The 27,978-nt window shown below is 35.3% G+C and overlaps 2 protein-coding genes across 4 annotated transcripts in view; one reads left to right on the top strand and one right to left on the bottom strand.

Moving 5' to 3' along the window:
• On the bottom strand, nucleotides 1-27,922 carry LOC110449760 (cytosolic purine 5'-nucleotidase-like). Of its 3 annotated transcripts, none has more exons than XM_021496816.1 (18): nucleotides 27,771-27,922; nucleotides 17,151-17,337; nucleotides 14,590-14,663; nucleotides 14,109-14,226; nucleotides 13,755-13,850; nucleotides 13,150-13,238; nucleotides 12,826-12,883; nucleotides 8,021-8,114; nucleotides 7,486-7,565; nucleotides 6,770-6,830; nucleotides 4,304-4,336; nucleotides 3,742-3,843; nucleotides 3,288-3,354; nucleotides 2,034-2,256; nucleotides 1,720-1,780; nucleotides 1,366-1,423; nucleotides 659-777; nucleotides 1-445 (listed from the first exon to the last, which is right to left on the bottom strand). In XM_021496816.1, exons 2-18 carry the CDS (start codon nucleotides 17,288-17,290, stop codon nucleotides 236-238), a joined length of 1,683 nt encoding a protein of 560 aa, XP_021352491.1. In that variant the 5' UTR covers nucleotides 17,291-17,337; nucleotides 27,771-27,922; the 3' UTR covers nucleotides 1-235. The 3 variants fall into 3 exon arrangements, with proteins under 3 accessions (XP_021352491.1, XP_021352493.1, XP_021352492.1); XM_021496818.1 differs by lacking the exon at nucleotides 27,771-27,922 and adding an exon at nucleotides 18,470-18,677; XM_021496817.1 differs by lacking the exon at nucleotides 27,771-27,922 and adding an exon at nucleotides 18,305-18,455.
• Nucleotides 27,627-27,978, top strand: part of LOC110449759 (U5 small nuclear ribonucleoprotein 200 kDa helicase-like) — a 33,789-nt gene continuing 33,437 nt past the window's right edge. Inside the window, exon 1 of the mRNA XM_021496815.1 lies at nucleotides 27,627-27,723. The gene's annotated coding sequence lies outside the window, so the exon portion shown is untranslated. The remainder of the gene's footprint in view (nucleotides 27,724-27,978) is intronic.

Raw genomic sequence — 27,978 nt, 5'->3', positions numbered from 1 at the left:
TCCTAAGTAAAATGATCACCATCAGTAACAAGTAATGTACTAAGTAAAATGATCATCATCAGTAACAAGTAATGTACTAAGGAAAATGATCACCATCAGTAACAAGTAATGTACTAAGCCACTGTCAAGGAAATTCACCTGATTAAATATTGATTTGTCATACAGTAATTCAATATCGTTGTTGTCGTCATCAAAGGTATATATTTAACAGTCAAAGTTCAAAAGGTCATTCAATTCAATCACTCCCTGTACTGCTGGTCTCCTCATCAAAATCGTCATCATCGTGGTGATGTGTGACCTTTGTTGGTCTGTCGGCGCGGGGATGCACGCCGTTTGTGAGTTTTGAATTTGAATCTGTTGCAAAGCTGTTTAGTCTTTGGTTAGACATCTCACCATGGTCTACCTCAAAGGAGAGATCGTGTCCAACGGTCGATTCGTGGGGCATCTGTAAGACATGTACAACACTAATGTAAAGAAAATACCACCAGTTTTGGGTTTGTCTAGACAATAGGCAATATATATATAACACGTTTCATATGGAAAGTTTATGTGATAGTGTTATTACACTGTTAAACAGCCGGAATTACGATTAATAAATTTTGAAAATTCTCAATAAATCCATTATCCAATGTAAGCAACCAACAGAAATTCCACTCACCAGCATGGAAGGAGCACGGAACATGTAGGTGAATGGGTAGTGAAGCATGTTTAACCAGTCTCCGCAGTAGATGTCTGCATATCGCTGGACCTGGGAGGCAAAGAACGTCGGTCGGGAACCTGTTTCATACAAAACGATCTCATCAACTCAACACCTCAAAGTTAAAGAACCCCTGTGTTATACTAACACTGTACACATAGTATTATTGATATCATATTGTTTTTACAGACAGGGATTTCAGGATTATTACCAAATTAATTAAACTTTTAGTAGTTTTTGTATACATTGCTATGTAACTATTGTGTACATTGACTGATCAGATCCGTACACTGTTTACCAAAGTGACTTCTAGAAGTCCACGGCATGTCGCTAGTAATCAAAGTGACACTTCCAGCACTCACTATGGTGATATGTCCATGATGGAAATCAATTAAGGCACAGTAAACTTGACAAGAAAATCCACAGTTTACACATGTACTCCACCTTGACCACCACTGACATACCGGTAATAAAACCATAGAAATAGTTTCACAACACTTTCCCATCAATACACCAATCAGTATGTTATATATGTCAATTAAAATCACTGAAAACATACTCTCTTAAGTTCTTGCTGAAACACCTTTATAAATAAAGCATGGTTTTCAAGAATCAGATGATAAATCTGTTTCCCTCATTAAAAATCCCTACAGGTGATGAAAACTTACCACTCCTGAACAGGCTGCCAAGCACTCCATAGGATTGGTCAAGCTCATGGACTGTTTCCTAAAACGAAAAAATAAAATTTGCATTATTTAAAAAAAAATTCTTATTAATATTTATCAGGCTGAGCCAGGCATGTTATATAGTACTCTCATCAGGCTAATATTCTGACCAAAATAAAAGCAAAACAATGAGTTGACATTTTTATTTTAACATTTAGTGAAGTACCGGTAGTAGAAACTTTAAGGACTAATTGTTGTAACACACTGTATAAATAGTAAAGATATGATAAGGGGAGACAATCTGTCATTTCTGTTTCCTGCGCTTATTTTGTGAAAGTATTTAAGAGGCGTGCCTACCATCATAGCTCTCTGTATGCTGTGGATATCTGGCTTCTCCATGTGGCTGCTATCTAAATTTCTGTAACACACAACATCAGCGTTTTATGAAATTTTGAAATTCTATAATAAGAAAGCAAAAGACAGCACAACTTAAATATTTCCTCTGCACAGTAGAATTCTTATCAAAACAACTTCCATGCAACAATATTTGCGAATAGCAAGAATTCTGCCTGATTTATGCTACGAGGTTGGACTAACCATATCTCAATTTAAATTTAATACTTCACATTTTCAACATTTCACACTCCAGACTATCAATATATGAAGCTTACCTGTATTTCTCCCCCATTTCACACTCCAAACTTTCGAGACGTTCAAACAATGCCCTCTTCTCTGTCCAAACCCGTACTTCCTGTTGAAGCTCGGGAACCACAAGGAAAGTCCTCCAGCCCCATTCTTTTTTAGATCGCAGGATGTCTCCGAAGATGTGGTCCCCAACATAGAGGACATTCTTACCATTCACCCCCAACATCTGAGAAATCTGGTCACAGGAACCTGGAATACAGCAATCCATTTTTAGTTAAAACAGATTGAACTTGTTGAAATAAAGCCAATCAACACAACACAAGTTTTCACATGGTTTAACATTATAAATAAACTTGATTTTGTTTTATTGATTATGTTAAAAAAGTTAAAAAAAGTTAAAAAAAGATAAAAAAATAATTTCAGGGTCAAGCTTAAAGGGGCTGGTTGGGGAAAAAATTACAAAATAAATGGGTCTAAATGCGTTCTCTGGCCTTCCAAAAGTTATACCACGGCAATATGATGGTCGAGATCTGCTTGCAATGTCCAGTTTTGACCACTGAAATCTCAGGGAAGCCCCGCGTAAATTTAGAGCAGATCTATTTATATATGTCACGTGGTTGTTTCGAAAGTGTGGCAGTGAAGATAACGACAACAGCACGCCGTCTATCAGCCATGTCCGACTCAACAAGCGGACAAGACAGCAATACTATACGTAAATAATTGTTTTCAAAGGTCATGTATGATGCAAGTGTAGTATTCCTACCTATATGTTGTTGTTATATATAACGGTATTGATACCTCGTGCCTGTCATGACTTTTGTATGCATCTTTTTCATTCGCCGCGATGTTTAACATTTGGCCTTGTTGATGACGCGCGTGCGGTAAAATTACATCACTGATCTGGGTCAATTGAGAGTTTTAGACTGTCATGTGACGATTTAGGATTTCTTTAATATGATTATATTTTTTACTCTTAGGGAGTGAATTTCAGCAAAATTTGAATCGGTATATTTCAGAAGAAGGTATTTTAAACATGTGTATGTCATTTTAGCAAATATGACATTTTTTCCCCGACCAGCCCCTTTAAATCAATAAGGTTGGAAAAACTTAAAACACACCAAAACATGCAACATAGTTTTTTGTCAGTTAGGAGATGCTACAAACTTCAAGGATTCTACTATAAACTGGTTCAAAATTATGAAAATGCAAAACCATTATTCATTATTTTTTGTCTTGTATTGAGTCAAAATAAAATGTTTTTATACAATAGTAGTACGTACCCCCGGAGTACACACAGCCCTGCTTCAGTGGTCCGAGGTGGTGACCGAGGCTTAGTTTACCTGTCTCCTGTGATACAAAACATCAGCAAGTCATTTATTTACTGTTTACAGGGACATAACATCAATAAATTAGGACTTAATAAAACAACATTTCCTGGATAAAACTACAACTGTATAGTTAGTAAAAGAAAAATCAAATTAGGAATTTATTATGATAAAATTTGAATTAAAAAAAAGTCTTTAATAATATTACCAGTCCTTTAAAGATATTACCAGTGCTTGAAAGACAATGACATGATACATTTCCCTTTAGTCTGGAAACATTGATTTTACAAATATATTAAACAACATCATCTTTTAATATTTACATCTAAAATCCTAGTTTTTTAAGGTGTATCATATTTGATGAGATTTTATGGCAAGAAACATCCACTTATAAAACGGGATTACATACTCTGTCCACTTTCCTCATGATGGTTCCTTCTTTGAAAAACAGCGGTTTCTTTGCACTCACAACCACTATGTCAAAGTATGAGGTCCAATCTCTCTTAGGAAGCTGTCAATGGTGAATGAAATCATAAACTGATGAATATCTCAAAGCAAAACTACTAAAAGTCAATCTAAAATAGAGTAATATTGATCAAAGCCAATCCATAACAAAATGTTTAGGAATCAAGGGAGCTCTGTTCTAAGGGACATAACTCACAGATAATACATTGGTAAAGTAGGCCCTAGAATGGAAACAGTGGTACTGTAATTACAATGCTCGATTTTCTTACATAGTAAATTCATCACAAAGCATTTTATACATGTGTGTTATTTTTATTCTATATTTTCTACTCATTATATGTTGATTCCATGTACCATTACTCAGTATGACGTCTTTGGAATTGAATTATTTGAACCGATTACATTGATCTTTTACACATAAATATTGCTGATTTTGAGAATTATTAGTTGGTTGGTAATGAGTGGGATTGGATCAATTAAAACCATGTTTAACACATTGTACTTACATCTGGGAAGTCTAGGAGGTACTCCATGATTTTCTGGAAAAGAAGAAATCATTTTAATCTCTATAATGAGAAAACATAAAAAGATACAAGCAAACTAAGCCCATTTTACGTCTTAAGCAACATTTTAAAACCTTTATCTGAATATTTCAAGGATAATTTTTTTCTTTCCTGAAGATGTAGTGTTAGTTTTACATGTCTTGAATTAAGGCTGTATACAAACTTTCTATCAATCGGTTGCCAAATTATTCAGAGTGTGATTAACTAGGTCAGGTGTTGTAGGAATGAATCAAGGTGAACCACCTACATCTGTTCAATTGTTGTGCACATGAGGATGCCCCAGTATCAGTTGTTCTTTGTTGTACAACAATCCATTAGTCACTTCTAATTACATTTTTAATTATAAGACAGTGGTGATTTAAGACTAGGGTGCCCTCTAGTCGAAGATATTGACGTAACTTTTCCATGAGACTGGGACTCTCTCTAGTGGTTGATATTGACGTATCTTTATATTAACATAACTTTTCCAGAGAGTCTCCACTAGGAAGCCAGAAACTACCGATCTATTACTTTTCAACTGCTCTGCCAATGGAGCTAAAGGAAACTTGTCCTAGCTAATTATGTCACCACAACCAGTGACTAGACAGCCTACCACAGTATGAGGAGATGTTGTCACTAGACAGCCTTCCACAGTATGAGGAGATGTTGTCACTAGACAGCCTACCACAGTATGAGGAGATGTTGTCACTAGACAGCCTACCACAGTATGAGATGTTGTCACTAGACAGCCTACCACAGTGTGAAGAGATGTTGTCACTAGACAGCCTACCACAGTATGAGGAGATGTTGTCACTAGACAGCCTATCGCAGTATGAGGAGATGTTATCACTAGACAGCCTACCACAGTATGAGGAGATGTTGTCACTAGACAGCCTCCCACAGTATGAGGAGATGTTGTCACTAGACAGCCTCCCACAGTATGAGGAGATGTTGTCACTAGACAGCCTCCCACAGTATGAGGAGATGTTGTCACTAGACAGCCTCCCACAGTATGAGGAGATGTTGTCACTAGACAGCCTGCCACAGTATGAGATGTTGTCACTAGACAGCCTACCACAGTGAGAAGAGATGTTGTCACTAGACAGCCTACCACAGTATGAGCAGATGTTGTCACTAGACAGCCTAGTATGAGGAGATGTTGTCACTAGAAAGCCTACCACAGTATGAGGAGATGTTGTCATTAGACAGCCTACCACAGTATGATGAGATGTTGTCAATAGACAGCCTACCAAAGTATGATGAGATGTTGTCACTAGACAGCCTACCACAGGGTGAGGAGATGTTGTCACTAGACAGCCTACCACAGTGTGAAGAGATGTTGTCATTAGACAGCCTACCACAGTATGAGGAGATGTTGTCAACAGACAGCCTACCACAGTATGATGAGATGTTGTCAATAGACAGCCTACCACAGTATGAGGAGATGTTGTCACCAGATAGCCTACCACAGTATGATGAGATGTTGTCACTAGACAGCCTCCCACAGTATGAGGAGATGTTGTCACTAGACAGCCTGCCACAGTATGAGATGTTGTCACTAGACAGCCTACCACAGTGTGAAGAGATGTTGTCACTAGACAGCCTACCACAGTATGAGCAGATGTTGTCACTAGACAGCCTAGTATGAGGAGATGTTGTCACTAGAAAGCCTACCACAGTATGAGGAGATGTTGTCACTAGAAAGCCTACCACAGGATGAGGAGATGTTGTCACTAGATAGCCTACCACAGTATGAGGAGATGTTGTCACTAGACTGCCTACCACAGTATGAGGAGATGTTGTCACTAGAAAGCCTACCACAGTATGAGGAGATGTTGTCACTAGAAAGCCTACCACAGTATGAGGAGATGTTGTCATTAGACAGCCTACCACAGTATGAGGAGATGTTGTCATTAGATAGCCTACCACAGTATGAGGAGATGTTGTCACTAGAAAGCCTACCACAGTATGAGGAGATGTTGTCATTAGACAGCCTACCACAGTCTGATGAGATGTTGTCACTAGACAGCCTACCACAGTGTGAGTAGATGTTGTCACTAGACAGCCTACCACAGTATGATGAGATGTAGTAACTAGACAGCCTACCACAGTGTGAGGAGATGTTGTCACTAGACAGCCTACCACAATATGATGAAATGTTGTCCCTAGACAGCCTACCACAGTATGAGGAGATGTTGTCATTAGATAGCCTACCACAGTATGAGGAGATGTTGTCACTAGACTGCCTACCACAGTATGAGGAGATGTTGTCACTAGACTGCCTACCACAGTATGAGGAGATGTTGTCACTAGATAGCCTACCACAGTATGATGAGATGTTGTCACTAGACAGCCTTCCACAGTGTGAGGAGATGTTGTCACTAGACAGCCTACCACAGTATGAGGAGATGTTGATATACCTGTACTTACATTGCTGTAGGTGTAGTCACTGTTTGTGATGATCATAGTCTTGGCACCATACTCTCTCATTCTGTAACACAACACCTTATCATTTATGTTTATACACATACATGGAATGCTATAATTCCAGGGATGATATGACAATAACCATGTCCACTACAACACATGAAGCTATGACATCATGGAACTGATTATCTAAGTCCACAATGGCAAGACTGCTTCTTTAAACAAAATATTAATCATGAATATATGAAAAAGAAATTGCCACCACTTTTCTGAAACATTAATAGATATAATTATATTTTTTGTTGCATTTTACAACAGTTATGCAACAAATTGTTTCAATATTAATCCCTCTTTTTGGCCTTGAGTACCCAGAGAAAACCTACGTGGTTGGGCAGGTGACCCAATACCTAAATGATCTCAATGAAAGTAAAAAACATCACAAAAAATACAAAATAGCTGCAGTGGTATACATATTCAAGACATTATGTATAAAAATACAAACTTTATTTATTTTACAACAATTATGACACAAGTTATTTCATCTTATATAAATCACTCTTGTTGGGCCGGATTTTAGCGTGCAGGGGTGACGTCTTACTGTGGGAGGAAACCGGAATACCCGGGGAAAACCCACATGGTCGGGCAAGTGACCCCATACCTTTTCACGTCCGATCGGGGAATCAAAAATACATAATGTATTTTTTTCATACACAAATTACCTGTTGAGTAAGAGTGGAAGCCTTCTGTCTTTATGTACAAACTTTTCCGGGTTCTCTACTGTGTCTTTCTTCAAGTTACCCTAAAACCCGAGGATTATGAATATTGCAGTCATTAGTAAGATTCAGCAGTTTGGAAAAATGTAACATCAAACTATTTTTTATACACATTAAATGTGTCAAAACATTTCACGACCTACTGTTCACTCAGTCATAGCTTGACAGAGGGACACTACAGTCTTGAAATGTTGCGACATGTTTGATATGTACATTGAGCATTTAAAAACTTGGGCCTTGAACATAATCTTTTGAATCAGGTGTTATATCAATTTATTAAATTTATAGTTAAAATTTACAAATTTACAAAAAAATATGAATGAATTAAAATTTTGAAATCCATTATAACTGAACTTGTAGAACTGATGGTCTGATAAGCACAGTGATATTACAATCTCTATGACAATTAATTGGGTAGTCTTCTTTCTAAACAGATTTAATTTTGTACAGCTACAAAAAAACTTATTTACAAAACACTCACTTGATCATGGACCCAGTCTACAGAAGCTCGCAGATCTTGAAATATTGATTGGTATGACATAAACAGGTCATTGCACTTTACCCCAGTTTGCGTCCTGTAAAGTAAGAATAACAATGACACTCATTCAGTGACTTCAGAAATGGTTGCATATTATTGAATCAAAAGTTCACAGCATATACTGAATATCATTGAATCTTGCAAGTAAATCCAAATCATGAACAAATCTGACTATGTATGAGTGAATGCTAATTTCCTTTAATACAAAGTCATACATTCAAGTACTCTTAAGATAGGTTATTAGCTACATTTAATCCTTTCTTTACTTTCTGGTTATAAATTACTGAAAGTCCTACTTTTCGATGTATTGGGTCATGACATGTTTTCACTGTAATGTCAGCATCAACTATGATGTAGTGATATTGTTCGACAATTTTTATCGCGGATATCAGCTGAATTTTAAGTAAAAGTGCCTAAATCTTCTTAGATAAATTTGGATAATTTATAAATGAGTCAATGTTTTAAGAAATTAATAATAAATATTCAGTACCTTATATTGACAAGGCACAAAAAAAATACAGATGACTTCCTCCTGTTGTTTTCATATTTATAATCAAGCAACAGATATTTTTTATATTTTGTGTCATTATAATATATATTGTTTTGTACAATCACAGCTCCCATTCTGTTAACAAGAAGCTAACACTCATATACTAGTTTCCGTACTGGGAAGGGAGGCAACTCTTACAGAAGAGAACGTTGAATAGTTGATCCTGTATATATATATATACAGTCGAAATATACCCTTCACCTTATGTATGTTAGAGGGATGGATTGATGTGTGCATACATATTACATGGTCATTATGATAAGTTCTCATTCAACATTATTTTGGGGACTTTCAATTGGCTAGAACTTGAAGAAAAACAAGAGGCCCAAAGGGCCTGTATCGCTCACCTGGATATCTAAGAAAGCATTGCAAAATATTCTCCAAATGAGATCCAAGGGCAAGGGAATATGCCAGACCTCAAGGCCAATCCTTGTAGCATATCTGTATTAGATTTTTCATGCCCAGCATTTGTATTTATAGTTTTGGGTTGGGCATCTCAACTGTTTCGAAGTTATCACCCAAGGATTAAGTCTGCAAGGGTGGGGCAAACCCTAGGGTCAATTCTAATATCATGACTGCATTCGTCTCTTTATTCCCAACAATTGAATGCATAGTTTTGGAGTGGGGATCTTAACCATTTCAAAGTTATGACCCAGGGGTTAAGTTTCCAAGGATGGGGCAGACCCCAAGGCCATCCTGGAAGCATATGTGCAGTCATCTCTTTATACTCAGCAATTGTTTATACGGTTATAGGATGGGGATCTCAACTGTTTCCAAGTTGTGACGAAGAAACTAGTTCCCTAGGGGTTTGGTCAGACCCCAGGGTCCATTCTTATATCATGACTACATTCGTCTCTTTATGCCCAGCATTTGTATATATCGTTTTGTGGTGGGGATCTCAACCGTTTCGAAGTTATGACCGGCGGACTATGTCTGATAGGGTGGGGCCAGACTCTAGGGACATCCTGGAAAAAGATGTGCATTCTTCTCTTTATACCCAGCAATTGTATATATGGTTATACAGTGGGGATTTCAACCATTTCCAAGTAATAAACCTTTTTTGGCCCCACCCCTTAGCCAGGGGGGTCAGCCCCATCATTTGTACAATTTTGAATCTCCACTACCTAGGGATGCTTCCTGTCAAATATGGTTGATATCCATCTCTTAGTTCCAGATAAGAAGTCGCTTAAAGCAATATAGCAAAATTGACACCTTTTGTGCCCCACCTCTCAGCCTCCTTAGGGAGCAGCAATACCATTTGTACAATTTTGAATCCCTGCATCCCATGAATGCTTTTGATCAAATATGATTGATATCCAGTGCATAGTTCTACAGAAGAAGTCGTTTGTAGAAATATAGCCAAATCACCCCTTGTGGCCCCGCCCCTAAGCCCCCTGGGGGGTTAGCCCCTCCATTTGTACAATTTTGAATCCCCACTACCTAGGGATGCTTCCAGTCAAATATGGTTGATATCCATCGCTTAGTTCCAGAGAAGAAGTCGCTTAAAGCAGAGTATAGCCAAATAACACCTTTTGGCCCCGCCCCTGAGCCCCTTGTGGTTAGCCACACCATTTGTACATTTTGAATCCCTGTCTCCCATGAATGCTTCCCACCAAATATGATCGATATCCATGGCATAGTTCTACAGAAGAAGTCGTTTTAAGCAGTTTAGCCAAATAACCCTTTTTGGCCTTGCCCCTCAGCCCCCTAGGGGGTCAGCCCCACCATTTGTACAATTTTGAATCTCAACTACCTAGGGATGCTTACAGTCAAATATGGTTGATATCCACCTCTAATTAGTTCCAGAGGAGAAGTCGCTTAAATCAATATAGCAAAATTGACCCCTTTTGGCTCCGCCCCTGAGCCCCCTTGGGTGTCAGCCAAACCATTTGTACAATTTTGAATCCCCACTACCTAAGGATGCTTCCGGTCAAATTTAGTTGAATTCCAATCAGTGGTTAAGAAGAAGAAGTCGTTTAAATTGATTGTTGACGTATGGACGACGGACGGACGGACGCCGGGGTATGGCATAAGCTCACCTTGGTCCTTTGGACCAGGTGAGCTAATAATACAAATATGCCCATATTATTTTTTAATGCATAGAATGATTTTGATAAAAAGTACTTTAGGCTGTTTCTAATTTGGTTCTAATCATCATTTTTGAAAGAGTTTTGTTGCCATCTATTGGCTAATTTTAAAAACAACAGACATATACATGTAGCAGTACGATTTATAGTTTCCCACAATTTTCACAAACATTCATTGTGACCGTGGTGGTTTGGTCAGATTAAATCTCTATCATGTTACATGCAACAATAAAATGCAAAAATATTGAACAACAGGCTCATGCTGTTTTGGCACACATAGGATCTAGTTTTGTCCAGTTAGATCAAAGATCAGGAGTTCCAGTGTGTGTATATATAAGTACATGTATCACCTTCACAGGGCAAGCACCACAGATAAAAACTTAATTAACACTAAGTCTGTTGTTTTCAGTAAATACATCAAAAAACATTGCTGACTGAAAACTTCACTTAGTTATAAGACAGTAATAAGTATAAGTCAAATGAATAAACTTATAGGTTAATAAATCAAGACTTTCTGATGTATACAATTTCAGACCTGATTTAAATACAGTATTTTTCTTTTATTTGATATACATGATATGAAGTTTTATAGTATTGTATTAAGTTTCTGAAACTTTTTTCTGCAAAGATGAACAATCATAATCACTTGACAGGTTGGGAATAATTTCTATCTGTGATTACCCCCTTGTGAGGTAACAAGGGTAGGGTGTTATTGTTCAGGGTCAAAGGTCGGCCTCGACACCTGCACACCTTACCTGACCACTTACTAATGAGGGCAGTCACGTGCACCCTTATTTGGCATTTGGCTGTGCCCCCAGGCAGTGAGGCATCGTTGCCAAGGGAAAGTCCGACCTGCCAAATACATCGCGTTCTATGATGCAAATATATATTATGACAATCCAACGTTTGATTATCTGTTAACCTCCTTTTAAGACAGGATTCGGGAAAAACAGGTTCTTTCATTTGTGTATATAGAGGAAATGCCAGCATCAAGTGATGTTTAAACTAACAGTTTTTATTCAATGCATTGATTTCTTCAATGTAGTTTCCCTTTTCCTCTTTACACACCTAAGAAAGAGCCCCCAACAAAATATGCTATACAGTCAAACAAGTTTTGGACTACAGCAATTGTTCTGTCCTTACTAGGTCTTTGAATGCCTTCTTCAATACTTTGATTATTTCAAAGTTTTTTTTATACAATTTCGGAAACTTTGAGATAAATTGTATGACTGTATATGTATAGTGGAATGTGTGTTTTTGAAAAATTGTTTCAGTATTTGATTAAAAAAATGTGTATACAGTACTGAATTTAGCAGGTAACTTGACATGCCTTTGAAATATGACATGTGCGTGTGTGCAGGATATCGTAGCGTGTGTAATTGGTGGGTGTGCAGGATGGGAAGGATGAGGATAACCGAAACAGTCATCACAATCCTCCTTCAGGTATAGATGTGATAATACATAAAACAATTCTACATCACCAATTATTGAAGAATTATTGCACAAAATGTTAAAAGACTTTTAATAACAAAAAATAATTGTGTTATAAAAGTCACATACCTATATACGTGTGTTGACATATCTATAGTTGTACTTAATCATATATAAAATATCAACCAAAATGTACATATTTATTAGTGAAAACCTGTAAAACTTGATACAATATTGATGATAACTTTCTTATAGTTTTTAGCCAATAATGGTAACAGCTTTTACATGATAAGTTAAAAAGTATGATTAAACAATTATAATTATATGGCCATGAATGCCATCAAACAAAATGAGACCTTAAGAGACCTAATACTATTTAGAACTTCTAGATATCCAGGAGGGTTAAACCTTACAACCATTGGCTTACCATGACTCAGTATTCACCTGAAAGCTAGAAGATTATGTGCAGGACAGGGTTTCTTGACTGAGAGGCTGCCTACATAGTACTAGCAGGGATGTGTTGGTCTTGTAATACGATGTATGTATAGTACTAAGATGTGTGTTATATATGATACAGTGTGTCAGTGTGTTGGTATGCTTAGCTCTGTTTCCTTAATTAAGAGGTACAGTGAACAGTAAATATTGAATTATCAAAGCAACAGAAACATTTGGATGCTCACCTTACGTAATCCTTGCTGGAGTTGAAATAGTTAATGACACAAGCAATCATATAGGTCTCTGTGGTAAAACGAAAAGTTTATTTTAGATATTTGTATTAAGTATTAAATAGTTCAACTTTTTTTACTGATATTTCATTTATTTCAATGTGCTGTTTAAGTAAACCAATACAATTTTATTAATCAAATCTTTGAATAACCAAATTTGTTACAAAAAACTTAGAATAACGTTACAGACTGAAGAATTCTCCATGTTTTTTGCACATTAATATTCCAATATCAAATTTTTAAAAGATGCATGCTACATTATAAATTGAGATGACCTACCTGGCAGGTTAAAGAGAGTATTTAATACATAAATCCTGTTTTCATCCAGCTGTATGAACTTGTTTGGGTAAAGCTTTGACACTTCATGTCTAAATTAAAATACAGAAATATTAACAAACCTTCAATTATTGCAGAACTATGTTAACCCTTTCACCCCTAGGTAACTTTAATTTGGTAGACTCTTCTATACATTGATCTGGACGAGTCCATTATGGTCTACAGTGGTGAAAGGGTTAATCAAAGCTAAACTCTTTTAACATTTTTTAGATCTCGTTTCCTTTCTTGTGACAGTCTCAACAATAATCTGAAACTTTTTTCTATTACTTGAAGTTCACGACTGAAGTTTATATGTTCATTTCCTAAATTAAACAATCTCAAAATAATATTATCTAGGACTACAATTTCTAAACTGAAATGTACTGTGTTACCTTAGTTTCACAGTTAATACCAGGTAACAATGACTACAATTGTTTATAAAATATTGAAAAGACAAGTTTGAAAACAAAAGTACTAAGAAAAAAACTACAGGAAATAAGCATTATGTATTTAGATAAGGACAGAAATGATAGCCAGCTATATATATGAACAATATTGATTGAACTTACCCTTTTAAAAACTTGAACCCATGAACACAGACTAAAATGTTACCATAAGCATCCACCTTTAACAGGTTTCCATACTGTTTGTCAAACCACAATCCTCTGGAACAGAAACGCCAGGAATTAACATTAAAATTCACGAAATATTTAGAAGGAGGGATGCACAAAATCATCAAAGTGTTTTCAATTCGACCATGTGTATTGTAAATAATCTACTCGCTAATTTAAAGACGAGTTAACGTGTTTTGGATACAAATTATACCGAATTCTTTAAAGGATATGCATGCAATGATGGTAAGATTAAAATAATACAAAGACATATACCCCGGGTAATCAGAAAAAAATAGGTTTGATAGTTACCTGCATGCAAATGTAGGATCATATACAAACTCTTTAATTGCCTCTGGGTATCCAATAGTTACCAGCCTCTCTTTCAACATATTAAATCCCATGGCTTCATATTCTGATGATTTGTACACTAGACAAAAGAAGAGTATTTTGCTTTAAAAAATATCATTAAAAAATGAACTAAACTAAATTGAACAACATCTAACTACAAATAGCCTATAGCTAGCTTTTTATTTACTTTATAATCAGTGAATACAAGTAGGTAAGTAAAGGAGCGTCAACACCAAGAATTCCATAAATGTAAGGTTTATTAGTTTACATGTTTCAGATGGCTAGGCGGACTGTCAACAGAACAAATCAGTCAGTTAAAGTATAACTTGTCCATGTCCTGTCACGTTCTATAAGTGAAATGAAAAATGAAAACTGGAAAAGGAAATTATCTTTTTGGATTATAAGATAACAGACATGAGAAAATTAACCTGTAAATACTGACCTGCTAGAGTGTAATCCATGTCAAATCCATACACAGAGATCTTCTCCAAATGTAAGGCTCGGTTTACAAATATCCTGTCCAACAAAAACATTGTCATTCCTGAGATTCTTTATTATCATGTAACATCACAGACTAATTTCAATATCATACATGTATTGTATACACATGAGTAAGGTACAAAATAGGTCTACTTGTTCTGTCATCAAAAAGATGATGAATTCTACATTCTATGTTTCAGGGGACAAATCGAGTCACCATGGGCAATACCTGTCAAAATCGAGTCACCATGGGCAATACCTGTCAAAATCGAGGATATAACGATGAAACACCCTGAATTTATTACACAACATTTCATCCATCAATCAAGAAATGAACCATCGTTTACATGTATATCATAGTTTACAGGAAAAAAATCACCATACATCATGATCATCAGATTAGATGTTACAAAAACAATCATCCTTTTGTAAAGGCTTGACAGCCAAATCTACATTATTTGACGGCCAATTGGTTGAGCCAATTGACTGAGCCCCCTTCTCTTACCTTTAAAATAGGTTACCTGACTGAGCCCTTGTGTCTTACCTGTAAAATGCCTCCCTTATAAGGAGTTACCTGTGTTATTTTACACATATGAGAGGACGATTGTTTTTATAAATATGCTGATTTGTGTGTCGGTTGTTAATATACAGTTTTATACATAATGGCTGAATTGATGATGTGTTATGTTTTCATAATTTGAGTGAAAAAAATAAATATACATAATGATATGAAATACCAGACATATTTTTCCAGAATGTGTACTACAATCAATTTACTGTTTCAATAACCCGTGTGAGTGCCGTGCGAGCTGTTGTTTGTACACAAGAGTTTTGATTTACCTGTGTGAGGCCAGTTGCTTGTACACTAGAGTTTTGAGTTACCTGTGTGAGGGGTATTGTTTGTACACTAGAGTTTTGATTTACTTGTATGAGGGGTATTGTTTGTACACTAGAGTTTTGAGTTACCCCTGTGTGAAGGGTATTGTTTGTACACTAGAGTTTTGATTTACTTGTGTGAGGGGTATTGATTGCACACTGGAGTTTTGAATTACCTTTGTTAGGGCAATTGTTTGTACATGAGAGTTTTGATTTACCTGTGTGAGGGCAGTTATTTATAAACTAGAGTTTTGATTTACCTGTGTAAGGGCATGCAGTTATTTATAAACTAGAGTTTTGATTTACCTGTGTGAGGGCAGTTGTTTGTACATGAGAGTTTTGATTTACCTGTGTGATGGCAGTTGCTTGTACACTAGAGTTTTGAGTTACCTGTGTGAGGGGTATTGTTTTTACACTTGAGTTTTGAACTAACTGTGTGAGGGCTATTGTTTGTACACTTGAGTTTTGATTTACCTGTGTGAGGGCAGTTGTTTGCACACAAGGGTTTTGATTTACCTGTGTGAGGGCATGCAGTTATTTATAAACTAGAGTTTTGATTAACCAGTGTGATTGCAGTTGTTTGCAAACTTGAGTTTTGATTTACCTGTGTGAGGGCAGTTGTTTGTACACTTGAGTTTTGATTTACCTGTGTGAGGGCAGTTGTTTGTACACTAGAGTTTTGATTTACCTGTGTGAGGGCAGTTGTTTATAAACTAGACTTTTGAATTACCTGTGTGAGGGGTATTGTTTGTACACTATAGTTTTGAATGACCTGTGTAAGAGCTGTTGTTTGTAGTATAGCTTGAATTACCTGTGTGAGAGCTGTCGTTTGTACACTAGAGTTTTGATTTACCTGTGTGAGGGCAGTTGTTTGCACACTTGATTTTGATTTACCTGTGTGAGAGCAGTTGTTTGTACACTAGAGTTTTGATTTACCTGTGTGAGGGCAGTTGTTTATAAACTAGAGTTTTGATTTACTTGTGTGAGGGGTATTGTTTGTACACTAGAGTTTTGATTTACCTGGGTGAGGGGTATTGTTTGTACACTAGAGTTTTGATTTACCTGAGTGAGGGCAGTTGTTTATAAACTAGATTTTTGATTTACTTGTGTGAGGGGTATTGTTTGTACACTAGAGTTTTTATTTACCTGGGTGAGGGGTATTGTTTGTACACTTGAGTTTTGATTTACCTGTGTGATGGCAGTTGTTTGTTCATGAGCGTTTTGATTACCTGTGTGAGGGCAGTTGTTTGCACACTTGAGTTTTTATTTACCTATGTGAGGGCAGTTGTTTGCACACAAGGGTTTTGATTTACCTGTGTGAGGGGCATGCAGTTATTTATTAACTAGAGTTTTGATTTACCTGTGTGAGGGCAGTTGTTTGCACACTTGAGTTTTGATTTACCTGTGTGAGGGCAGTTGTTTGTACACTAGAGTTTTGATTTACCTGTGTGAGGGCAGTTGTTTATAAACTAGAGTTTTGAATTACCTGTGTGAGGGGTATTGTTTGTACACTATAGTTTTGAATGACCTGTGTAAGAGCTGTTGTTTGTAGTATAGCTTGAATTACCTGTATGAGGGCTGTCGTTTGTACACTTAAGTGTTGGAAAAATGTGTGAAGAGTGTCATTGGTAATATAGTTTGAATTACCTGTGTGAGGGCTGTCGTTTGTACACATGCATTTTGCTGTTTCCTCCATCAATATGTGTAGAAGAACCATTCATAGCAACAAAATTTCCAGAGTGATCTCTCTTGGTCGGTGACGACGGCGTGGTCTCCGGAGTCAACATGGTGTATATATATCAGTAGATTTAGATTTCAGTGGTTAACAAATCACCTGAAAATACACAAAAACATAGAAATTATTATACAAATTCTCGACAGATCTAGCAAGCACTTCACCATGATTATCCAAATGTTGGTCTGTCATAATTATATAACCAAACACCAATAGAACGACTACAGTACTTTTGTAAGATCAAGTTTTAGAGATATGGATATACATTAAGTTTTCCAGATTATACTGTAGTTCATCTCATCTATTAACAAGGCAAAGTATTTCACCAATCCACAAGTCTCCCACTTTTGAACACTATACATACAGTGTAGAGTTATGCCCTATTTCAGTAAGCAGCACTCCTCCATCCAAAAAATACTCACATGCACAGTGGTAATTGCAAATTACAGGATATATGAGATATGCCTCAGTGAAAGTGATGAATCAACCGACTGCAGACGGCTGATTACAAACCTTTAGTCCCAATTGTTAGTAGCAGAGGGGACTTTATAAGCATACAAGTATATCTACACAACCAAAATCAATAAGGCATTCTCAATTGTCTATGACCACCATATGTCCACATCCTATTACTATATTGGTAAACGATATACATAGTTAATGAAGTGTTCACTGTTATTGTTCTGGGCCGTGACACTCTGGCATACCTACAGATATATATCGGGGTACATACCTCATATATATATACAGTGTACTTGTATTTAGTAATCCTGTACAATGAAGTAGACTTTACCCAAATTCAAACTTTAATGTATCGTCTTGCATAATGTTATTTATAATCCAAATTGAATGTGATGGTATATTATTGTAAGTTGTGGTATATAATTTATGTGGTACTAAATGATAACCACTAAAGACTGCAAAAAATAACAAATATTCTGAAATATTAATCCCCCAATTCACAAATATGCATCATTTCAAAAGTACACCTACAACAATATAAAGCAATTTTTAAACAAATATGATTACATTATGCTAGGTGAAAATGACTAGCCTAGCTACATACCTTCCTTAATTTGGTGAAAAATAAATCCAAATTCAAATTGAACTTCTCCTGTGACTAGTACACTAGCCGGGTCAGTAAGAAAATAAAGCCAATCCTTTTTGGATGACACTCCCTCTGTGTACAAAGAAATACCGCTCAGTGAATTAAAATGTTTCGTCAGCTCACCTGTATCGTCAGCCCACCTGCCCCAGTATATAAGCTTAGACACACCAGCTGATCATGATAGATTAGGTTTCCGTTCTTAACACTTACTCTGTTTATATTTACTTTACATGTAAATGGTACACATGAATCCACACTTTGTAAAACATGTGTAGCTTTACAGAACAAACCTACACTCATGGACGTCTTAGCTACAGTGTAGATACACACATGATCGCAACCGCCACTTTGTGATGAATGTAGAAAATATTTTGAACATTCCCGTATTTCTATAAATAGCACAAACATCTATATAGATTTTGTGTTCCTGTAAATATTCTAAACCAGCATCAAATAAAATATTTTGCTTGTTTGATCAATCCTTAGAACTGATGCATAAATTCTGTGTACATCAAACACATCTTATAACTACCCATATTGTAATATACATTGTAAACGTGTTGTGAGTTGGAGCCCTTTATTGTGAATTAAGTTCAGTGTATTATAGGCCTATAACTTTTATTGTGAATTAAGTTCAATGTATATATAGTTCAGTGTATTATATAACTTTTATTGTGAATTAAGTTCAGTGTATATATAACTTTTATTGTGAATTAAGTTCAGTGTATATATAACTTTTATTGTGAATTAAGTTCAGTGTATATATAACTTTTATTGTGAATTAAGTTCAGTGTATATATAACTTTTATTGTGAATTAAGTTCAGTGTATATATAACTTTTATTGTGAATTAAGTTCAGTGTATATATAACTTTTATTGTGAATTAAGTTCAGTGTATATATAACTTTTATTGTGAATTAAGTTCAGTGTATATATAACTTTTATTGTGAATTAAGTTCAGTGTATATATAACTTTTATTGTGAATTAAGTTCAGTGTATATATAACTTTTATTGTGAATTAAGTTCAGTGTATATATAACTTTTATTGTGAATTAAGTTCAGTGTATATATAACTTTTATTGTGAATTAAGTTCAGTGTATATATAACTTTTATTGTGAATTAAGTTCAGTGTATATATAACTTTTATTGTGAATTAAGTTCAGTGTATATATAACTTTTATTGTGAATTAAGTTCAGTGTATATATAACTTTTATTGTGAATTAAGTTCAATGTATGTATAGTTCAGTGTATATATAACTTTTATTGTGAATTAAGTTCAGTGTATATATAGTTCAGTGTATATATAACTTTCATGTGAATTAAGTTCAGTGTATATATAACTTTTATTGTGAATTAAGTTCAGTGTATATATAACTTTTATTGTGATTCCAATGTATATATAACTTTTACTGTGAATTAAGTTCAGTGTATATATAACTTTTATTGTGAATTAAGTTCAGTGTATATATAACTTTTATTGTGAATTATTTAGTTCAGTGTATATATAACTTTTACTGTGAATTAAGTTCAGTGTATATATAACTTTTATTGTGAAATAAGTTCAGTGTATTATATAACTTTTACTGTGAATTAAGTTCAGTGTATATATAACTTTTATTGTGAATTATTTAGTTCAGTGTATATATAACTTTTATTGTGAATTAAGTTCAGTGTATATATAACTTTTATTGTGATTTAAGTCCAGTGTATATATAACTTTATACATATGTATATAATTTGTTTTAGAATGATCAATTAGGATACAATTATACCAGTTTAATTTAATTAATTATTACACATTTTCCCCACTACCCCACAAACTTTAAAACATATATATAAGTTACAAGTATGAAAATCCGAAGGAACAAAGTTTCAAAGTTCAACAAGAATGAAGTTTGATTATTTTTTTAAAGTATGCCTTAAGGTCATTTAAGGCCGATAGGTCAATGACACAATTTCCATTTATCAAAGTTTAATCAGACTAAGGCATATACCAGATACATCCGCTAGTATCAATTTAAATAGCTAGGTAGACCTGAGCAAATAAATGGTTCATCCAAACTATTTTCGGTTATCTATAGGTGACAGCATAAAAAGCTAAGACTTAGTATACTACTATAATTTACCGTGTAGGAGGTTAGTGAACTTATAGATCAATAGAGACAGATCAAGAGTCAGGCGTTTGATACAACTTGACTACCCTACATTTTATATACCTAGTACATAACTTAGTTAAAGTCTTGATTACCCTGGGAGATGTCACTAGAGCATAGTGCCCCAGTGGGACTGAACAGGTCACATTTTATTGGTTTAATGATGCAAGCAAAGCAATTGAGGTATAATACTTGCGATTAACTTTACTTTATTTTTGGAGGTTTTTAAACTGGGCTAAAATACAGTATTTATTCTAAATAGCACCCTTGGTGTTTGAAAATATTGTAAAAATATGGGGGTGCTAAACAGACAATACCACACACATGTACATGTGTTAACTGACAATTAAGTGTCTTGAGTATTGCATGTATGAGTTAATGAGTGAAATATATCCAATATTACATCTCTACAATTGTTCTTTATTACATGTATCAAACAAAAATTGACATCAAATTTTGAATCTGCATGATTAACAGAATCTTCCCCTACCTTGAGGGTGTGACAGAGAAATCTCCTACACGTGGAATGATGTTTTTGGGTTAGACAACCAACAAAAATCACCCCAAGGGTTGGAGATTTCTCTGTTACACCCTCAAGGAAGGGGATGATTATTTTTCTCCCATCCTATTATTTCAGTCACAACTCCAACGACAGTAGCCTGGTATGTTTGTAAACAAAAACACATGTCCCCTGGGGTATGCATATCGTCATTCACTTTTGATGATGTCACCATTACCGGTGACACATTTTATGACGTCACAATTGAACACGTGCTAATCTACACAAGGCTATCTCCCACTAGGGGGTGACAAGCTGATCTTTCCCGGCTAAAACGGGAGACATGCCTGTGAAGGGTGGGAGAAAATTGTGTGATATCCAACCAAAGTGAAGATTTATCATTTTGATACATACAATTTTTAAGTTCTAGAAGATTACAATCTATACACTGTATAACAGTACAGTCACTTATGAATGTACATGATGAATACATTTATCTAAGGACATTGGGAAATAATATTCCCTATAGAACAATGTATTATATGGTACTTGTATACGTAGCTCATACCTGTGTTAATTATACACCTGCGAAGTGTTTCATTTCTGTGAAGTGATACTAAGTTAATCATCACCTTACAAACAAAACAGTTTGTTAACAAATGTTTCTAGTCAAAAACCCCAGAAACAAAAAATACCTACAAGTACAAGGGCAACACTAACAGGTAAAGGTTGGATTATGTCCTTCCAGATTGTAATAATTATTATGAAAGATATCCTGTCTTTTGGTTCCGTAACAAAGTCAACTAGGGGCCGCAGTGGCCAAGTGGTTAATTATATAAGGTGTCTAAACATCTGGATCACTAGCCCTCCACCAATTGGTTGTGGGTTTGAGGCCTACATACCAGGTAAACTGGCTCGAGGTCGGGGTTTTTCTCCGGGAACTTCGGCTTTCCTCAACCAACAAAACCTGACATTTTCTTAAATGACCCTAGTTGTTAATAGGATATAAAACACAAACAAACTTGTATAGCTACCATGTCTTTAGGTAAAGTATCAAAGTCTTACATTGGTAAAACACCTGCTATTAGGTCATTTAGAGTAACTAGGTCCTAATACTAATGGTAAAGCTTATGTCTTAGGTAAAGTGTAAAACAAATTGTATTTTTTTAAGGGTGAATGGGTGATCAACCAGAAACAATATCTTTAATAATTCGTTTTTAAAAATAAGTCATATCTCACTTAACTTTTATGAAAAAATAAGCAAGAATGAAGATGAAATAAAAAAAAATCAATAACTATGGTCTGCAAGTAAAAATATAATGAATAAGGCTAGCTAAGGATTTGAACCCAGGTCCTCCAAGCACAATACAGTTGTCATAACTAGCTGAGCTAACATATCAGAGGAAGTTCCATACCGTTATTCCCAGTACTACAGTATACATCCAAAACACAAAATTAAGGGGAGGTAATTATATAACTGTAAGATGGAGCTCTCTAATGTTTTGCCTGAAGTGGAGCAGGGATCCTTAATCAATAAAGCGACTATGTACTTTTCTTTCCCTGTTATGCTTTGGTTTATCGTTTATCTGTAGTAAACAAGTCCTGCACCTGTTGACACCTGCACCTGTTTAGAAGTGTAACATGTGATACACATACCACGGCTTGTTGTCTAGGTGATCATCTTACACAACGAAGTGTGTCATGGACGTCACCCAAACATATTAATGACATTATTGCGCCTTGTTTTATATAACAAACATGTATCTGTTTCCTGTCATTTTACTTCTTTTTTTCCCCGTTAAATATAATTATTTCCAGCATCTTTAGTATAAACCTTACACCAAAGTATACATAACTATTATAATACATATTGTTCAGAATTACCAGGGTTGAGGGCAGGGGCAGATAATTAGGTTGGTTGCAATTGATTAACGGCCTATGATAAAGTTTTATTACATCATCTTGCACAGTTAAAGTACCATGGAAGTCATCAAAACAGAGAGCCCCTATGAGTGCTGACTCAGTTGTTTAGAGCTACTGTTTCAAGTTCTGAAGTGCAGAGTTCAAATCCTGGCCAAGCCCAGTTATGTTTTCATTCTCCATGTTACAGGACTCTGTTAAATGCAGGGAACACTGCTGTATATTATATGTGTTTATTTCATCTTCCCAACCAATAATACATCAATCAAGTTTTCATCAATCAGCACACATTTCACATTCAATAACAAAGAGACTATGTGTACTTGTCTAGATTGAAACATTTTAGTTCATGAAGGAAACATACATTGTTTATTTGGCCTGAATACAAGATGACAGTGTATATCTTCCTAAGTACTTCGGCTGGGATTACATAATACCATTTGACATTTGAGGAAGAACAGGGACGGGAGGAGACTGAACGCAATAAACACTGACTAATTAGTATAGAATCTGGTTCTGTATACCACAGACATGACGGTAACCAGGGAATGTCATCAACACCACCCTACAGCCTTATGTCTGCCAGTGTTTACTCCTGAAGCATCAAACAGTAACCTTGATACATATTAAGGTTGTACATCTAGGTGCATATACATGTATCATACATTTAGTGACAAAGCAACATAGATCTATCATCACATCTTTGTTTCACCTGGATCCCATTATTTTGACATCTCCTGCACAAAAACAATCATGTTACATCATTTTGCCCCTCCCCTCCCTCCAATAAAACCCCCATCAACATTCTATTAAAGCAAGTGACATGCACTTTCTTGGTTTTAATTATTGCATCGTTATGATTTTGTTGCTATGTTAGATATTGTTAAGGTAACTACAATGTATTACAACAGGAAATTCTTTTTTATACATTGGTACATGTAAAGTTAATTTCAAAACGGTGTCAGGTATTCTTATCCTCTATGAAGCCGCGCAGACTCAGGGAAAGAATAGGCCAGCTCTGTCCCACTGCCCGTTATTGTAAGAGGCGACTAATGGGGAGAACCTGCAGAATCAGGGGCTGTCTTCTGTGTCCTCTGCTTTGTGGACATTGAAAATATCAAATTTCTTCTCACTTTACTACTTTCTCATTTCAGTGGCTTCTCCCAAGGAATTCATTTTCATAAATCTGCTGCAAGGATGTGAAACCATGCTCAAACAAAAAATATATCCTCTAAGATTGAAAACTTATAATTTTCACAATGGAAAATTAAAAATATACTGAAAAGACACGACCATATATATTCTGAGGGTCTGAATCATCTGCAGAAAACTTTGCAAAAGTAATTCTGTAAAGGGGCATAACTCCCATGAAATAGCTGAATGAAAACATAAGCACAGGTGCACAGCTTTAGAAAATGATGACAACATCAGTAAAGTTTCATAAAAACTTGGATGAATAGTTGTCTACAAGATAACAGACACATAATCAGATATTCTAGTAGCCTCTCCTCCCAAATATAGACCTATACCATGGTGTATACATATACACAGCTAGTTCGGCAGGAGATAACCTCTCCAGTGAGATCATTTGTTATTTCCTTTGATATAACTGTAACAACCTGTCGTGATATACCAGTTTCATAAAACAATCTGGTATCTATATATATATTGTACTTTGACATCTGACAGGAGTGGCAATAACAGAATAGTGTTGGCAGAAAGGTTTCAGGAGGGTTCCATCTAAAGTCAATATACAATACAGATAAAAGTCCTGGGTGATCAAGTTACAATTTGAAGACAAATATATATGAATCTTTTATGAATGGACATTGCAGAAAAGGTGATATAATTTATAGTTCATTCTTACTGACTACAAAACTATTTTCTCAATAGCATCTACACCTGAGGCAATTGTGCCGCTACAAAACTTATTCTGGGACACAATCAGGTAATCTAGACTGCACTTAAAGCCTTTATCTAGACAGATAACAAATAACTGCACAATCTGAAATGAGAATGGTTTGTGCAAAGATGCACGTAATACAAGAAGCCTTGGGTTACAATGACAGTAACAATTCTATAGGTAAATTTAATATACATATATATTTACCAGGGTTTACATAATTTTTCTAAATTTATACGGCAAATATTAATAACCAACATTTTTCACTTGTGCCTAGCTAACACTCGTGAAATGTATTTGGTATTCAAAGGGAAAATCATTTTTAATTTTGTATTTAATATATTTTTAAAATACCAACACATCCAAATATTACTTCATAAAAAAGGATGGGGATACTACAGGGGTGAATTCTCTGGATTCAGATGTTTAATTAGTGTCTTTAAATATGACATCTTAGGGGGTTGAAATTAAGGATGACCATCTTTAAGACTACTTAATTGTTCAACTTCAAGATCATGATATTGGCAAGTTTACATCCCTCAAGGTAGTGGCTGTTTAGAATGTTCTTTGCAAGTAAGATACTTTCCATTCGAGCCCTGCACAAATATATTGTTAGGTAATTATTAGATATATAAAATGCTTAAAGTAAATCTAGGTGATATGCATGTATGTACCTAATGGACAGCTGCAGTAACAATGCAAGTATGGGAAACTCAACCCCTCATACTCTGACCTTAAACAAACTAAATATTCTTTGTTAGCACCTGCTCACCAGGCAGGATGTTACAGGCTCAGTCTTTGATCAGGTCAGACTAGAAACATAAACAAGAGGCACATGCAGGGGCTTAATTGCTTTTTCTTAACACATTGTATAAAATGTCAGGAAACGCATAAATATTTTCAAGTTTTTGGTCATCAACCAATCATCCTGTATCTTCCTACAGCTTGTATTGATTATGAGTTTAAAATCTTTGGCAAATATACTGGAAAATAAAAATTTGTTAACTTGTTAATTATCTGGTAATTCTTCTTTGAAACACAGTAGATATATAAGCTATCGCTAATTGATGTTATGGCAACAACCAGTTGTCAGTATAATATGACCAGGTGGAATACTGTGCTGGGTTTTTCAGTGAGGTAGCACCCTAAAGTCGGCATCTGACCTGCGCTACTACAAAGAGGTAAATACACCTACATGATGTCTTGATCATCACACATGCATATATGAAATACACAGAGGTTGATAGGACACTAGTTCAACCTAATAAATTAAACCAAATTCTGTCTTTCAAGTTGTTGAAAGTTACTTATATAATTATTGATCTCATGAACTGTATTCAATTTCAAAGTTGTTCAAAGCTTAAATTTAATGCAAAAAAAAAGTTTAAATTTCGTACCACATTTTGTTTTCTTTTTGATAAATTTAAATTCACTGATCTGCATGAGTATTAGTAAAGGATTCAAATATTTTAACTGTAGACAGAAAAGTCGAAAATACATAGTTTTAAAATAAGTCATTGAATTTAAGTTGACAAATATTTGTATCTCAGCTGTGTAAGTAGATAGGCAAGGCCAGGCCATGTAGATATAAAGAGTGATAAGATGACAAAGCTTTGGCTGACAAGGCTTTACAAACATATTCACTGGGTATAAGGTAAGATGACAAATATTTGACTAACATGACAAGACTATTCAAATGTATACACCAGGTAAGATGACAAAGCTTTGTATTTCAGCTGTGTAAGTAGATAGGCAAGGCCAGGCCATGTAGATATAAAGAGTGATAAGATGACAAAGCTTTGGCTGACAAGGCTTTACAAACATATTCACTGGGTATAAGGTAAGATGACAAATATTTGACTGACATGACAAGACTATTCAAATGTATACACCAGGTAAGATGACAAAGCTTTGAGCAACCTTAGCCTGTAAGTTGTTTGACAAGGCCAGGCAACATACCATAGATACATTTTTACACAGGCAAGGTTGAATACCCCATCAGCTTGTAGTTTTGTACACTTATCACCTGGTGAGGGAGTGGACTCTAGTGACATGTTGAACTTTTGGAATGAATCTGTGTCACAGATCTTTATTCACATTACATTGTAGGGAATGCCATCAGCAGCAGGCATGCATGCCCAAAGGTCAGTGATTACATATATATGTGATCTTTTGCATGTTACAATTTCATTAATGATTTACCTTGACTTGCCTTTATCCGGATGGCCAGGAAATGAGCTTAAAGCTTGTATTGGCCCAATTGAAATTAATGAGCAGAACAAGGTGTCAGGCTAATGTCCAGTGACAGATATATATTACATATGACACGCATTTCCAACACTGGTCAAAAGTATATTGTAGATATGGTTTCCCAAATGAGTTATTTAAAACGTAGAAAATGTTCACACAGAGATAAGCTGTTTAAATCATACAAAATGATAAACATATGGAGACATACATATTAAATAAGTTTTCCCACTTTAGATAAATATTTAATTTTTACACATTCAAAAATCAGAAATTCTATTCCATGCTGCAGATGCCAGATGCAGGTGTTAAAAAGATCATGCCCTTTCAAAAATGTGTTTTTTAAATCAAGAATCTAGAACTAGCCATGCTGTTCTGGGTTATACCCAACAATCTATTTGGATACTTTTGTCTAAAAACATGTAAACAGTATTGCGTCGCACACAGCACTGCCAAAATTTGAGGTCACTTGAGTGCATATTTTTGAATTTTCTTTAGTTATTACCAATATTGGTATCTATGTTATTACTGCACGACACAGATATCGATGGTCTGTCTGAATAATCAAATTACGAAGGTTTTTGAGAACGAACACAAAAAAATAGGATATGATCACGACCCATGATTTACAAAATGACAGCTGAGCCTTAACGTAAATCGATTTTGTTTCCTGCTAAAAAAAAGAATACTGTTACCTACCTCAACTGTTATTAAGTAGTATAGTGTAGTGTAGTGTTGTATCACTTCGCTTAGACAATGTGCGTTATGACTGCTGCAGACATGCGTTAGGATCAGCTGTTTTACTGTTAACAGACTTGACTTGCTCATAAATATGACATTGTCTGCATTTATTCGGTACACCTTTGTTTGAACGTTTGTTAATGATAAAGGAAAATACAAATAAGTT

This window comes from Mizuhopecten yessoensis, unplaced genomic scaffold (genome assembly GCF_002113885.1).
Source record: "Mizuhopecten yessoensis strain PY_sf001 unplaced genomic scaffold, ASM211388v2 scaffold4819, whole genome shotgun sequence".
In the NCBI taxonomy this organism is placed as follows: domain Eukaryota; kingdom Metazoa; phylum Mollusca; class Bivalvia; order Pectinida; family Pectinidae; genus Mizuhopecten; species Mizuhopecten yessoensis.
The sequence above is the reverse complement of the archived record's forward strand: the minus strand, read 5'-3'. Positions and strand labels throughout refer to the sequence as shown.